This window comes from Lolium perenne, chromosome 5 (assembly GCF_019359855.2).
Source record: "Lolium perenne isolate Kyuss_39 chromosome 5, Kyuss_2.0, whole genome shotgun sequence".
Lineage (NCBI taxonomy): Eukaryota > Viridiplantae > Streptophyta > Magnoliopsida > Poales > Poaceae > Lolium > Lolium perenne.
In genome coordinates, this window is record NC_067248.2 from 45,191,339 (window position 1) to 45,207,239 (window position 15,901).

The window sequence follows — 15,901 nt, forward strand, 5'->3', positions numbered from 1 at the left end:
GTGGACGACTGGAAATACGGTACTCCCCACGTCTTAATTTCGTCCAATCCGGCGGTTGTTTCGTCCAGATTTGGACGTGGGGAGCGCCAACGAGTGGGGATGCTCTTACCATGTTACCAACTCCTTAGCCCAAACGGTTAAAAAATCTAGTAAAGAGTAAGTCCTATACATTTTTGTACCATATCCAACTAAGGTCATATGACCGCTACGTGTCACACGAGTAAAGGCTAACGAGAACAAATAGAATTGTGTGGACAACAACACAAGAAATTAATGGTACCCATCAGAACCCTGTTGCGTGCATGCTTGCATCAACTCTACTACTGTACCTCTGCTAGCTTTAAGACCGGGTCACGAGGGCATCTCCAACGCGGCAAACCCAAACTGGTTGGGCTGTCCGTTTTGAGTCGTTTGGATGTCCGCGCGGACACACGAACATGCGGATCTGGTCGTCGTTCCATTTGGATCGCGCAGTGCGCCCAACGCGCGGACGCACACCAAAAATGAAATACAACAACAACAAAGGAAAAAAACAAAATAATTAAACCTAAACCATATTTCATTAAACATATACCCTATTTTGGGCAAATTTAATACATATACCCTGATGGTATTGCAATAGAATTCTATCAACATTGCTGGTGTGTGCTAAAAATTGACATAATGAATATGTTCAATGATTTTCATTATGTCACCAAATCAATCTGGAAAGTATTAACTATGGGATTATTACACTTATTTCAAAAAGTGATGATGCAGAGATTATTCAGAAATACAGACCCATATGCTTGTTGCAAGTTCTTTTCAAAATTTTCACAAAAGCTATGATTGTAAGGGTGGAACCTGTCATGAATAAGTTGATACATTCATGTCAGAATGCCTTCATAAAAAGGGAGATTTATTACTGATGGTGTAATGCTTTTGCAAGAAATGCTGAGAGAATCCAAATGCAAAAAGAAACAAGGTGTGGTGCTGAAAATTGATTTTGTGAAAGCATATGACAAGGTTAATTGGAATTTTATGATAGACTGCTACAGACAAAAAGTTTTAGCAGTAAATGGATCATGTGGATCAAGGAAGCTGTGACTAAGGGTACTCTCAGTGTTAAGATCAATGATACAGTGGGCCCATACTTTGGCAGTTTCAAGGGTGTCAAGTGTTTGTTTTTGGAAGACAAACCTTTTTCCTTTCGGTACTTTGTGTCATTGTGAAAAGTGTAGAGGGTTTGGTTTATTTGTTGGAACCTTGCTCTTTTGGGAGTGTGTTATCTCATTCCATCTTACATGTTTTTATTTGCGTGAATGAGATTAATCTTTGAGCACGTGTGGCTTTATTCACCTTTTATGCTCAATGATTTATACTTAGTTCATTTGTTGAACTTTGTTGAGCAAATCTTTTGTGATTTGCTTCTTTGATATAATTTGGATAATAAACTTGTTTGGTCACACCTTTATGCCTTCTTGACTTCATTTTGTGTTTTGTCCAAAGTGTATATTTCTTGGATCTTTAAAATCTTTGTGCATGCTTATATGTAATTTGTTTATATTTGTAGCATGCTTGCTTTCTTTGATCCAATATATAGGGTATACTCCATCAAAACCTAAATGGCTAAGATGTGCATGAAATTCCAACTTCATCTATAAATATGCATATATTGATATGGAGTGTATCCTATATATTGTGGTTAGTCTAACCATCTTGGATCCAATAAGTTCGGGGACCAAGATGTACTTGAATGTTGTTTTAGGTACATTGGAGATGCAATGGAGGCTTATCTTATCTATAAGGAAGGTGTTGTCACCATATGAGAATTGGAGTCAAGCTAGGATGATCGATGAACTATTATCTACTACATCATGCCATTGCTATCTTGGTAACAATTATCTTATTCATGCATACTCATATAGCATCCAACCTCTTGTAGGTTGCATCTTGGCATGAAATTCTTTATTTCAAAAATATTGCGGTTCTTGAAAAATCCTTTTTAAAGAAAACTTCTTATTGTACATTTGAGTAATTCGAGAAGATGCATATGATAGGAATATATAAATCATGTTTATGATTCACCTATCCCAAATATGCCCTCTAGCAATTTATTGCATATCAATTCCTCAAAGATCACTTATGTGCAATATTGATGAAATTATGAAATAAGTCCCTATTTGTGATACTTGTTGCCTTTCTCAAAACATTCCAACTAGCTTTACTTCCCTTATTGTTAGTTGTGATGTTTCTGAGATTTTCTTAGTTGAATCTCATTCATATACCACAAGTGAAAATTGGAGCCATAGACTATATATGCTTTTTAAGCAAACATCCTTTGGTATATTTTATGACTTCATCTTGGATATCTTCTTATTTATTTTGTTAACCTCTTGTGTGTGCATGTTTCTTTATGGATCACTTTGTCCACTTTAGAAACTTATATACATGAGAGCGTTAATCCATCACCTTAATATCCTTGTTCTTTGCCGGCCATCTTTTTATCCTTTTGATTTTAGTGGTGTTGGTAAAGAATATTTATGAGTGCTTGGTTTATTTGTTTTTCTTCATGCACTCATATCTCGTAATTGTTGGACTCAGGTTGTTCTTGATAAGCATATTCTCTTTATCTTGGTTGTGTTCTAAATGATATAGAGGGGGTGAGGATTCCATGTTTGTGCATATTGTATTCAAATGCAAACATTATAAATTATGCACGAACCTTGGGAAGCTTCCTTATTTTATTTAGAGCATTATAACTCTCTTATCATGATATCTATGTTTGTCCAATTGGATCTTTGATTGCTTGCTTTATTTGTTGAATCTTACTTCACCATGTTATCTTTATGCAATATTTGATCCTCAATATAGTTTGACTTCCTTCAAGTATTCGTCATTGGATATGTGCATTTGATTCCACTCAAATTATGAGAAGTGCACACCTTGGGGAGGAACTCACATTGTATTGGCTTTCTAAATTTTTCTCCCATTTTGGCACTTGATGCCAATGGGGGAGAAGTTTAGAGGATTTATGGGAATGGTTTTATACTTAAGTTTGGTTTGTGCTCAAGTGTTTTTCCCCTCATGCATTCCATATTTATATGTCTTGCATGGTTGTATATACATAGTGGAAACTGTCTCGAAGGTTAATCTTGACAATGTATGCAATGAATTCATGTTCATCACACGTGCATATTATGGGGGAGTTTGTTATATATATATATATATATGTTGGTTCTACTCACATCCCTTGCATTAGTTGTAGTTGTGTGAGTAGAGCTGGTTTTGATATGGACTAGTAGATTCGGGTTACTTGACCATATCAAATACAACCTCTTGTATACAACTTATTCTCGGATAAGTTGCATACTTGTTTCTAATATTCATTATATAAACCCTCTTATTGTGGTTGTCATCAGTTACCAAAATGGGGGAGATTGTAAGGGTATATTGTCCCTATGTGTGGTTTTGGTAATTAAGTGACAACCCCTATGGACTAATGTTTTCATTGAGTTTATATGAAGGAATATTCCATAGGTACTACTTGTATTCCATGTGTTGGATTCAAGTATGGATGCCATGAAGATAAATATATACCTTGTGTATTGGCATCAAGATCATCGATTTGAAGATATATATGTGATATGATCAAGAAGAAGAAATGAAGATGGAGTTCTTATGTGGAACTCAATATTAGCCATGCTCTAGCTTATGTGATCAGCAATGAATGATCAAGATCTTGAGTGCTTAATTCCAAGTGAAGAATTCAAGATATTGCTCTAAGTCAGTGTCATGATAGTCTCATGAGTTGAGGTATGGTTGACTAAGATTTAGAGCATGCAACCAAATGAAGAATTCTTTATACACCTCAAGATAGTATGATAGAGCATGGGAAGATACAAGGTTGACCAATACAAGGAGTGAAGAATAGAGTCAAGTTTGGCCAACACATGAAGCATGAATAATGTGCCACGCGAAGTCATGTGGTATGGTAAGCCTTGTCAATTATGCTTTATGAACTAACCCATCATATATGTGCCCTTGTATTGTCTATGTGGGTTAGGTATCTTTCCATGTGCATGCATCAAAAGTGAGATCTCATATAGCCCACGAGAGGATGACGTCAAGTGGTGATCGTCATCAAGGTTGAGTTGGGCTAGTTCAAGTTGAGCATCTCAAGAGGATTATATGCTTGAAGCTTGACGTCCATTTGGTGATAATGGATGTGTGAAGATGTGCATCAATGGATCTTTCACATCATGGTGTATGGGGAGCATTTGTGAGTCTTCACGAAGCAACAATGATCAAGTGATGCATTCCGGCTTGAGTGGAGCTTGAAGGGTTATCATCAAGATCAAGCGGGATGCGCAAGGCAAAGGTATGTCCTTGCTAGGTTTTCCTTTTACCGATCTTAAGGTGGTTTTTGGGAGACCGGATTATAAGATACATAGCCGCACTATCAAGAGGGGCTTTCGGTTGGATAACTTGATAACATCGTCTTAGGGAGCTCAACCCTTTGCATGTTTGGATTCCATAAATCTTGTTGCTTCTTGGTGTTTCTCTGTGTGAGGTTCTTGAGCTTGTTGCTAGCTTTAGAACAAGCCCAAGTTTATCGAAAACGGAATTCGTATGCATCTTCTATTGCGCTTTTGAGTCTGGAGGCTTTATCGGTGTCTCTTTTATAGATAGGTCAAAATCTTTTATTTTATGTTTCTTAATCAATAGGTGTACTATGATGTTTCTATGCATAATGTTGTAGGGCTCGTTGTCGTGATTCCAACAAGCCCAAGATCATCGAAATCGGAGTCCGGATGCAAAAGTTATCGCAGTTTCGGCACACAGCCCGGTCCACCGAGTGCTGCTACCGGGTAGGTCGGCAGCCAGCTCGGTGGGACCGGGTCCAGTGCCTGGTGTCTCGATTCTTCCCCCAAACGGTCATATTTTTATGGTCTATAAAAGGGGCCTTCTTCCCCATTGTTCTTTGGGTTCTTAGGCACGTTATTTTACCACCATTGTTGATCTTCTTCAGCTTGCTTCATCTCCATTTCCTCCTATGATTCTTGCATATTCTTGGGGGATTTGAAAGAGGAGATCGAGATCTACAACCTCATCCAATCCATTTCTCTTCTAAGTGAGGGGATCTCTTGTGATCTAGATCTTGGAGTCGTTTGTTGATTTACTCCTTTGTTCTTCCGCTCTAATCTCATCCTAGCATTTGTTGCTTTGTTGAGATTCGAGTGTGAACGATTTGAACACCTCTAGTGTTCTTGTTTTGCATCATTGCATAGTGTTGAGCTCTCCACCACGATAGTTCGAGTGAGAGACCGTGAGCTTGTTACTCTTGGAGGGAGACCTCCTAGTTGGCTTGGCGGTTGGTGCTCCGGTGATCTCTTCAAGGAAGATTGTGAAGAGGCCCGGGCTTCTCCTTCGTGGAGCTTGTGAAGTGGTTGTGGAGCTTGCCATCTCCGGAGTGGAGCAAAAGCTAACATAAGGAAAGGGTCATTATCCTTCGTGGGTTTGGCTCAGAGAAAAAGGTGAGCCTTTGTGGTGTTGGGGAATCCTTCGTGGGACCCCCACCTCTCTAAACGTGACGTACCTTGCAAAGGAAGGGAACACGGAAATACATCTTCGTTTCCGCGTGCCTCGGTTATTTCTATACCCGAGCTTACTTTCCTTGTGATAGCCATCGTGATTGAAGTACATATATGTAACGGTATATTGTCCCTATGTGTGGTTTTGGTAATAAAGTGACAACCCCTATGGACTAATGTTTTCATTGAGTTTATATGAAGGAATATTCCATAGGTACTACTAGTATTCCATATGTTGGATTCAAGTATGGATGCCATGAAGATAAAGATATACTTTGTGTATTGGCATCAAGATCATCGATTTGAAGATATATATGTTATATGATCAAGAAGAAGAAATGAAGATGGATTTCTTATGTGGAACTCAATATTAGCCATGCTCTAGCTTATGTGATATGCAATGAATGATCAAGATCTTGAGTGCTTAATTCCAAGTGAAGAATTCAAGATATGGCTCTATGTCGGTGTCATGATAGTCTCATGAGTTGAGGTATGGTTGACTAAGATTTAGAGCATGCAATCAAATGAAGAATTCTTTATACACCTCAAGATAGTATGATAGAGCATGAGAAGATACAAGGTTGACCAATACAAGGAGTGAAGAATAGAGTCAAGTTTGGTCAACACATGAAGCATGAAGAATGTGCCACGCGAAGTCATGTGGTATGGTAAGCCTTGTCAATTATGCTTTATGAACTAACCCATCATATATGTGTCCTTGTGTTGTCTATGTGGGTTAGGTATCTTTCCATGGGCATGCATCAAAAGTGATATCTCATATAGCCGATGAGAGGATGACGTCAAGTGGTGATCGTCATAAAGGTTGAGTTGGGCGAGTTCAAGTTGAGCATCTCGAGAGGATCATATGCTTGAAGCTTGCCATCCATTTGGTGATAATGGACATGTGAAGATGTGCATCAATGTAGCTTTCTCATCATAGTGTATGGGGGAGCATTTGTGAGTCTTCACAAAGCAACAATGATAAAGTGAGGCATTCCGGCTTGAGTGGAGCTTGAAGAGTTATCATCAAGATCAAGCGGGATGCGCAAGGCAAAGGTATGGCCTTGATAGGTTTTACTTTTACTGGTCTCAAGGTGGTTGATGGGAGACCGGATTATAGGATAGAGCCGCACTATCAAGAGGGGCTTTCGGTTGGGTAACTTGATCACATCGTCTTAGGAAGCTCAATCATTTGCATACTTTGCATATCCCTATTGCTTCTTAGTGTTTCTCTGTGAGAAGTTCTTGAGCTTGTTGCTAGCTTTACAACAAACCCAAGTTCATCGAAAACGGAATCCGCATGCTTCTATTGCGTTTTCGAGTTTGGACGTCTTCACCGTTTCTTGACGTTGTGAGACTCCCTCTCTAAAAACATCTAAAAATATCCTGTGAGGTTCTATTCGTCGTTATCTTTCCAACAAAATTGGTTTCATGTTAATCAAGGTCCGAACACAAAAGTTATCATAGTTTTTGTATAACATGTGTTCCTTCTGGCCCGTTTTTTCGCCCGACGTGACCGGCCGTCCCACCAGATGGCCCGGTTCCAACCGGCCCCTGGACTGGTGCCAACCGGGGCCATGTACTGTAAGAAACAGAAGTGTCCCGGTCATGGCCCGGTCACATGCCCGGTTTGGACCGGCCGGGTCCGGCGTGTGGCTCGGTCTGACCGGCACCTGGACCGGACGGCCCGGCCCCATGCCCGGTTGACCAGCCTCCTCGACTGTGCTGAGCTGGAACTCACCCAACGGTTATATTTCTCCCTAGACTATAAATAGGCCTTCTTCCACCTTGGGCTGAAGAAGTTCTTTCACTCTCTCTCCTCCATTGTTGACTTTGAAGAACTTGCGCTATCTCTTGATTCCCCCCATGATTCTTGCTCATTCTTGAGGGATCTAAGAGAGGAGATCTAGATCTACAATCCCCATTAATTCATCTCTCCTCTAAGTGAGGGGAACTCTTTAGGTCTAGATCTTGGAGTCATTTGTTGATTTTCTCTTTGTTCTTCCTCTCTAATCTCATCCTAGCATTTGTTGCTTTGGTGGGATTTGAGTGTGAATGATTTGAACACCTCTAGTGTTCTTACTTTGCATCATTGCATAGTGTTGAGCTCTCCACCACGATTAGTTCGAGTGAGAGACCGTGAACTTGTTACTCTTGGAGGGTGACCTCCTAGTTGGCTTGGATGGTGTCTCGGTGACCTCTTCGTGGAAGATTATGAAGGGGCCCGGGCTTCTCCTTCGTGGAGCTTGTGAAGTGGTTGTGGAGCTTGCCATTTCCAGAGTGGAGGAAACGCTAACTATAAGGAAAGGACCATTATCCTTCGTGGGTTTGGCTCGGAGAAGAAGGCGAGCCTTCGTGGCGTTGGGGAATCCTTCGTGGGACCTTCACCTCTTCAAACGTGACGTACCTTCTTGCAAAGGAAGAGAACACGGGAATACATCTTCGTCTCCGCGTGCCTCAGTTATTTCTATACCCGAGCTTTCTTTCCTTGTGATAGCCATCGAGATTGAAGTATCTAGTATATCTTGTTATCACTTGGTGTTCATATATATTGTGCCTATTTTGCTTATCTCTAGTTGTTGTTGTTGCACACTTGCACTTAGTTGAGCCTAGCATATTTAGGGTTTGTGCTTGTAGAATAAACATAGTTTAATTCCGCATTCTTACAAACCAAATCCGTAAGAGTTTTTTAAACGCCTATTCACCCCCCTCTAGGCGACATCTCGTCCTTTCAATATATCTTGATATCACTTGTGCTACATATATCTTGTGCCTATCTTGCTTAGCTCTAGTTGTTATTGTTGCACTTAGGTGAGCCTAGCATATTTAGGATTTGTGCTTGTAAAATAAACGTTAGTTTAATTCTGCATTCTTACAAGACAAATCCGTAAGAGTTTTTTAAAACGCCTATTCACCCCCCTCTAGGCGACATCTCGTCCTTTCACGAACTCTTCACGGAGGTGTTTAAGCGTTTGGAGGACATGGCGAGGGACTATATTATCCGCATAATCTCAGGATAGGACCTCCACCGGCTTTTGAGCCGATACAGTTTCTTGTTGGTTTCGTGTATCGATCTTTTATTTATGTATTCACACTATGGTTGATGAGTGGTTGTGTGCATCTTAGTTATGTACATGACGGGTGTAATGCTAAACATATTGAGTAATAAAGCACCATTTATCGAAAAATCTCCCCATCCAAGGAAATGTGGCAACCTCAGACATTGTGCAGCACCTATTGTCCAAGCCATTATTCAATCCAATAAATTAGGCCATATGCAATATAAAGGTCTTACAGAGGAGGATAAGAAGGCAGATGTATATGAGTCTCGTACAGGTTAGGGTTCGCTTCAACATATATATAGTGCAGTTTTTGAAAGGTCGTGGAGAGCATCCCACGCCCAAAAACCGGAACGAAACAGCTGCATTAACGTGTTTGTTAATGACACGATTAATTTTTTTGAACAACAGAAATAAGCCGGGGTCAACATAACTAGCAACCCGCGTCGTGACGAGGCAGATAGCGGAGGAGTGCGCGAGGGCTCTCTCTCTTTTCACTGACTTATAAGGACTACAACCGCTCCCTTATAAACCACTTCATATCTCTATAAACTAGCAGTGTGATACTAGGAAACACACTTTTGAACTTATGTGCATCTGCTCCTGCCACCGTAAACAACATTTTAAAATGTTTGAAAAAATTGAACGAAAATCTCGCGCATACATTTTGACATCCTATGTGCACACATCAAGTTGGGCTGACAATCGAATTTTCTTGTGTCCGGTGTAAAAAAGATAAAGAAAATAGTTTTGAAGAGTCTTTTTTTACACCAAATTTTTACCTTTTTTAGTACGAGACAAAAAATATCGTTTTTTGTGAAACGACTTTGCGAGCACATAAAACGCTGAGATGTACGTGTTGCATCTTTGTCAAATGTTTAAAATTTTAAAATATGCTTAAAATGCATTTCAAAAATCAAGAGCATATGCACCTGATTGCAAAAACACCTTGTCCTGTGATACTAAACTTTAGGACCACACACCTTGCACTACATGGATAGGTCACGACGAATTTCAAAATTTATATGTGCCATAAGTCTATGGCCCAACACCAAATTCCCACTACACCTGAGCAAAACTCGGGTCGGGATGGATTTCCAGCCAGGCCCGAAAAAGCCTGAAGCTAAAATGTCAAGCCCAAACCCGACCCTATTTGACTATCGGGCATATAAATCGAGCCCGAATCCAGCTCAAACTAGCAAAAGCCCGGCCCAAACCTTAATTGAAACACGAAAATTGCAAGCCTGAACCCAGCTCGACCCAACGTTCGGCTAAAACATCAGACCCGAGCCTGGCCGAGAGTGCAAGTCTGGTCTAGCCCAGGATTTTCGGGCCGGCTCCGGTCATGTCATTCGGGACGGGTTGCCTATGCCCAGCTGTAATTCCAATAACCATACCCTTATTTCTTCTTGTAAAAATGCGCTCAGATTTGGTTTGGCTGGTTGGACCCAAGTATACCTGGCCATATGTTGGACCGGGTCGAGGAAAGCCCGATGCTCAAAAATCAGGCCCAAGCCCGACCCAGCCTGCCCAAATACCTATGATACCCATCAGGCCATCGAGCTGCGGGCCGGGCCACAGTAAATGGACTTTTTGGGCTACCTAGGCCCGGCCCGGATGTCGGGCCAATATTTTTAGGCCCAGACCCGAGTTTTTTGGGCCGGGCTGCCCATGGCCAGGCATGGACACAAGTGAAGAGAAAACAGAACCCTAGCTAGCTCAAAAAAAAAAAGGACCCTACCTAGCTCTTCCTTCCTTCTGCACTACACATCAGTCCGGCGGCTGCGACGGAGTTCAGCAGCGGAGGCTCTCCGAATCGGCACATCAACCAGTGAGGTGAGCTTCCCCACCTCCATTGCAAGCTCTAATTGCTGCTTCCATCCCCCATTTTGTTTCTTGATTTCCACCTTCCATTGCAAGCTCTCGCAATAAACCCTAGCTAGCAAGGTGGATGGATCTAGGTTGATGATGATGGCGCAGCCCACGCGGTGGATGCTGGCTCCTCTGCTTCGACTGGGTGAGTGTCAGTTCCATAGTCTTGTGCTACTGCATTAAGGGAGTACATGGTGAACTCTAAGAAAATTTGCATCTTTTATCACTGTGCAGATCAAAGAAAGGGGCACTGAATCTGTCGGGAATTTGGTTATCAAAGGAACAAGTAACATCGGGCATTCAATCGATACACACATCCTCCGAGCTTCCACTCTCTACATTCAGATGGCACAAAATCATTCCTCACCGCTGGACAACGAGGATCTCCTCCAGGAAATCCTCCTCCGCCTCCCTCCGAAGCCGTCCTCTCTCCCCCGCGCCTCCCTCGTCTGCAAGCGCTGGCGGTGCATCATCTCTGACCCCCGATTCCCCCGCCGCTTCCGCAAACACCACAGGAAACCCCTGCTCCTAGGCTTCTTTGACAAAGAAATTGGCAAAGTTCCTGTCTTCACTCCTATGCTGGATCCGCCTGACCGCATCCCTGTTGCGCTCCCGGAGAACCTCCTTGGTCGGGAACCGTGGGGACACCTCTGCTTCTCCTTCCATGGCTGCCGCGATGGCATCGCACTCTTCCTTGACCACCAGCGCAATGAGGCCATCTTGTGGGATCCACTCACCAGTGTCCAGTGTTGCGTTGCTTTTCCACCGTGGTTCTTGGATGGCATTGGCAAAGATTGCTCCATTCAGAACGCCACGGTATTGTGCCCTGCCGCCGACAATCAGCACGAGCACAGTGGTTCCCACATGAGCCCATTCAAACTGGTATTCGCATTTCATGATGCTAAGGCCAGAAACGAATTCATTTGCATATATGAATCCAAGTCTGGTGTTTGGGGAGATATTATCCCCACAAGGACTGCATATGTGATTTCTGGGTACAGGCCTAGCATTTTGGTTGGGAATGCACTTTGCTGGTTGCTTGAGGGAGGAAACATCCTTAAGTTTGATTTCGGAAAGCACACCCTTGCTGTGATTGAGAAGCCGGCAGACACCCATGCTGCTGGTTGCGAGTACGTCCACTCGTCTCACTCGTCCTTTCAGATCTTACGAGGAGAGGATAATGGTATCGGCCTCGCCGTTTTGTCAACGTTAGAACTGAGTATTCAGTTATGGGTGAGGAAGTCCAAGTGTGATGGTGTTTTCTCATGGGTACTACAGAACACTGTCCAACTGGATGAGCTCTTTTCACGACCCGCACGCGTCAGACAGCTGGTCTTCATGTTGGGGTACGATGAGGACACAAATGTGATCTTTCTGTCTTCAGATTCTCACGACTTCATCCTCCAACTTGAGTCCATGCAGTTCAACTATATTGGTAGAAGAAAATACAGGAGTCCCAGAGAGTCTTGTCCATACACAAATTTCTGTACAGCAGGTAATACCTCGTCTCTTGCTTTGCTACACAACATAACTGAATTACATCTTTTTCTGAGATTCATTCTAACTACTTCTGGTACATGTTTAGTAATATGGTTATTGTTCAAGGGTCGATTAGATAGTTAAGAATAATTATGGATGAATACATATTTTTGAACATTGAAACTACCATCATTCTTAGTTGGTAAATGCTGAATATCTTTCTTCTTGCAACTGGAAATATATGTACATTAGTTGACATGCTTCTACCCTTGTCATAAAGTATAGTCTTTTCCTCCTCAGGTTACAACTTACATAGAGTATATATGTAATACTTTAGACATTCATTTCTATTGTTTTTTTTTAACTTTTACATTGGTGTATGTATTGGACTTATTTTGCCAGTAGTCAGGAGCACTGCTGGCGGTGATGGTGGAGCTGAAAATGTGAACACGTGATACAGGTGATGTCAGTTTATCTTTTTTACTTTGTGTAATTGTGTAAATCTTTTGCTCGGTTATTTAAGTAATACGTTGATGTGTGATCACTTGTTTGAGGTCTCTATGAGCATCAATTTCATGAATTTCTAAACTGGCTAGTTCTTGCATTCCGAGAAAGCCATAGCTATGAGCTTGATACTGAATTCTTACGCTTTCTACTCCATGAACAGAAAATAGAACTGGAATGACTTGATAAATCTTGGAAGTTCATTATTTGCCTCTGATGGGTGCATCGAGTAGTTGATCTCTTAGTTTCTACTCTGATAATATGTAGTTCTGTATGCATAAACTCGAGACCATGTCAATAATGGATGATAAATGAGTGCCAATACAAAACTTAATATTTTCTATCACCATCATTATTCGCTAGGATGATGTTAGTTTTGCCTCGTAATGTTGGGATGAATCAGCTTCGGATAGTTCTGTATAATAATTTGTTGGTAAAGTTGTGTTGCTGGAATCATACAAATCTCACTTATCTGTTGCAAATTGGTTTCAATAATGATATCGATTGCTCTGCAGGTATCTATTAAATCCTCATTGCCGAGACGCAGAAATGGCTATCTGCTCTAGGTTCTGCATGTCTTGTATTGTGTGGCCTGTGATGGGGTGTCGACGCTGAGTCCTCTATGTACTATGTCGTTTCTTCCGTAATGTATGCTGTGGCTTTCAAAGCTGGCTTGTAGGACTCTAATCGTGTAATTTGCTAACTTCTCCCACTTTATCATTACTATCTAATATCTCGTAGACCACTATGTATGTTCAGAGTGAGTCAGATATGCACTTCGGTTATTTGTCTGATGTATGTGGCCAGTCTGGTTCGATCAGCCTCTGCCACGGCTGTACCCATGGACAAGGACACTGTCCCGGTTTCGGTTGCTACTGGATGAGGAAGTCCCTTGACCCTTATTGCCAGATTATACAAACAATGAGTGAAATTAAGCCTCCCTCTCTTGTTCAGGCCGACCTCCTCAAGGAGGAAAGATATGGCTTGCATCTTGCATGAAGGTTGGAAATGGTACATTCGTACCTCCATGGGGTGAATCATGGCCATGATTTGTTAACTACAACTGATGTATGATGTGTTGTCCGACGAATGTAGGACATTGTAGAGGTCGTTATTGATCGTGGCATAGACCCACAAGAGAATGGTGACGCCAGCGTGCCCGCACTCTGACACGTTCATGGGCATGTAGTATTTGTGCTTATCAGAGAATTTATTGACCATCTGGTTGGACTTGAAATTGATGGACTGTGTGATGCTCACGTGGTGCCTGGATGGGTCGGAACAATAGAGGTTGTATGTCATCTTATGGTGACAACATCGACGTTAGTCGCAACGACAGTGGTGAGAGAAGGGACCATGCGAGTAGCGAAGGTGACACTGACGGTGAAAGCATACTTAAATCTGTATTTGCAGCAGTTATCGAAGAAGTTGAAACATTACATTCGGTTTCTGCATAACTAAAATATATACAGTCGCTTAATTCTAAATGTATTAAAAGGTGAATAAATAAGATAAGAGGCAAATACAAGTAATCCACTAAGGAACTATAAAGACGCCTATGTTGATGGAAGATAAATCTGTAGATTACAATGTCATCCATATTAGGTAAAAATATCTTCTATTGTGTCCTCTAATCGTGTAGACACCTCCATAATTATGTCTTGGTTCGTTGCCCACTAAAACGATAACCATGCGGTGCACCGGTAGATAAGTTGAATGAAAGAATAATATTCATAGCGACCAAATAACGGCAAACGCACACATCCTAACAATATTTTAAACATGTGACCCACACCATTTAGCCAATTGTTGAATGTATTAGCAAAGCTAGAAGGGTATAAGGTAGAACCTTTTTGGAACACTGCTCATATAGATCTAGCATTAAGCTAGGAAGTGTTTGATAGACATAAGACATACTTTGTACTCCCACGCCAATTATGTTTCATAAGGTTGACTTTTGTGACGAATACCCCTCTACGAAGATATTACACAAAAATCTTAATCTTTAGCGAAATCTTCATTTTTCATATCTTTTTATTGTTATCAACCGGCACGTCTAGCTGGGTTAATGCTCTGTGCATAGAATCCACTGATAATTTACCACTCTCATATAAATACCACGAAAACTTGCTAGTCCCTTGTGTCAAATGAACTAAAGCTAGATATTGTAGCAAAACATTTCATGAAGTCAGCCTAGGACTAACAAAATCTCTTTTAAATGCTATATTTGGTGGTGAAGTCTCCAACAGTTTAGCGGTCATATCTTATTTTGGTGAAAAGGGAGGATGAGTGAGTGAAAGAGTGCTACCAGAGACCAAGAAGAGTTTGGTTCTGCCTTCCAGTGATTCAATAGGGTGTGCATATATGCAGTGCATGAGGGATAAACAGTGAGGAAAGCTATTGTGGACTATGAGCCTTTCTCCATGGATTTTCATAAAAGTATTGAAGGATTCAAGTCCTTTGGAGAATTTTTTAGAGGTTGTTTGATTTGTAGGATTTAATTTTATTGATTTTTTTCTTAGGATTCCTTTGCACTACATAGGAATAAAATCAAACATCCACTGGAACCTACTTAAATAAAATATTAAAATGAAGGAAGGAATGATGGCTGGTAGGTGGTACATACCGAGTGAACAATTGCATGTGATATCTCCTTGTCTATAAAAGAACAGTAGACCGAGCAAAAACGCTTGAACATAGATGACTATCGGCTTTGGAGGCATTGGGACTATGGTGCTCTCTTATGTTGTGATCGTACACTCTTGCTTCGGAACACTAAGGCCCCGTTTGTTTGGGCTGCAGCTTTTGAAAAGCAGCTGTAGCTGTTGAGCTGTGGAAAAACAGCTGTAGAAAGCAGCTGTGAGAAGCAGAGATTTGATGTTTGGTAGGAGTGCTGTGGATGGCTGTTGTTGCTGGTAAGAAGGATGGAATGTCTCAAATGCCCCTGAATGCTGGTGAACTTCTGTAAATGCTGATTTGAGACGAATTAGCTAATTCTGAATGTGTGTAACATAATTGCCATGCTTAAGGATTGAAATTATGTTGATTTAATTATGTTAGAAGACGTGTTCATATTAAATATACAAGACTTGTCCATATGAACCCAAAAGAGAAACAAGTTTGTAAACATCTAGATATATATTACAAGACTTGTCCATATGGACCCAAAAGAGCTAGAAGTGTTCTCCACGCCTAGCCACCTCCCCTTGATGCGAACAAAGCGTTGGCTATGTTGTCACGAGCGTTGTTCATGCTAACATGATCCTCTCCCAAATCATTGCCCACATTGCCGACTGATGTGGAACCAACATGCCCCGGAGGCATATAGTTCTCATCATTATCGCATCGATAGAAGTGTAGATCAAACAATTGACTATCGCGAATGAAGTTATGTAGTGCTAGACATGCAATGAT

At 41.4% G+C, this 15,901-nt stretch overlaps 1 protein-coding gene across 3 annotated transcripts; it reads left to right on the forward strand.

Annotated features, from left to right (window-relative positions):
- The first annotated feature begins 10,365 nt into the window (after window positions 1–10,365).
- On the forward strand, window positions 10,366–13,281 carry LOC127298469 (uncharacterized). 3 transcript variants are annotated; one of them, XM_071819869.1, is made up of 5 exons: window positions 10,366–10,468; window positions 10,553–10,649; window positions 10,739–11,999; window positions 12,386–12,443; window positions 13,003–13,281. In XM_071819869.1, exons 3-4 carry the CDS (start codon window positions 10,850–10,852, stop codon window positions 12,436–12,438), a joined length of 1,203 nt encoding a protein of 400 aa, XP_071675970.1. In that variant the 5' UTR covers window positions 10,366–10,468; window positions 10,553–10,649; window positions 10,739–10,849; the 3' UTR covers window positions 12,439–12,443; window positions 13,003–13,281. The 3 variants fall into 3 exon arrangements, with proteins under 3 accessions (XP_071675970.1, XP_071675971.1, XP_071675972.1); XM_071819870.1 differs by having other exon boundaries at window positions 12,389–12,443; XM_071819871.1 differs by lacking the exons at window positions 12,386–12,443; window positions 13,003–13,281 and adding an exon at window positions 12,284–12,342.
- Window positions 13,282–15,901: the final 2,620 nt, after the last annotated feature.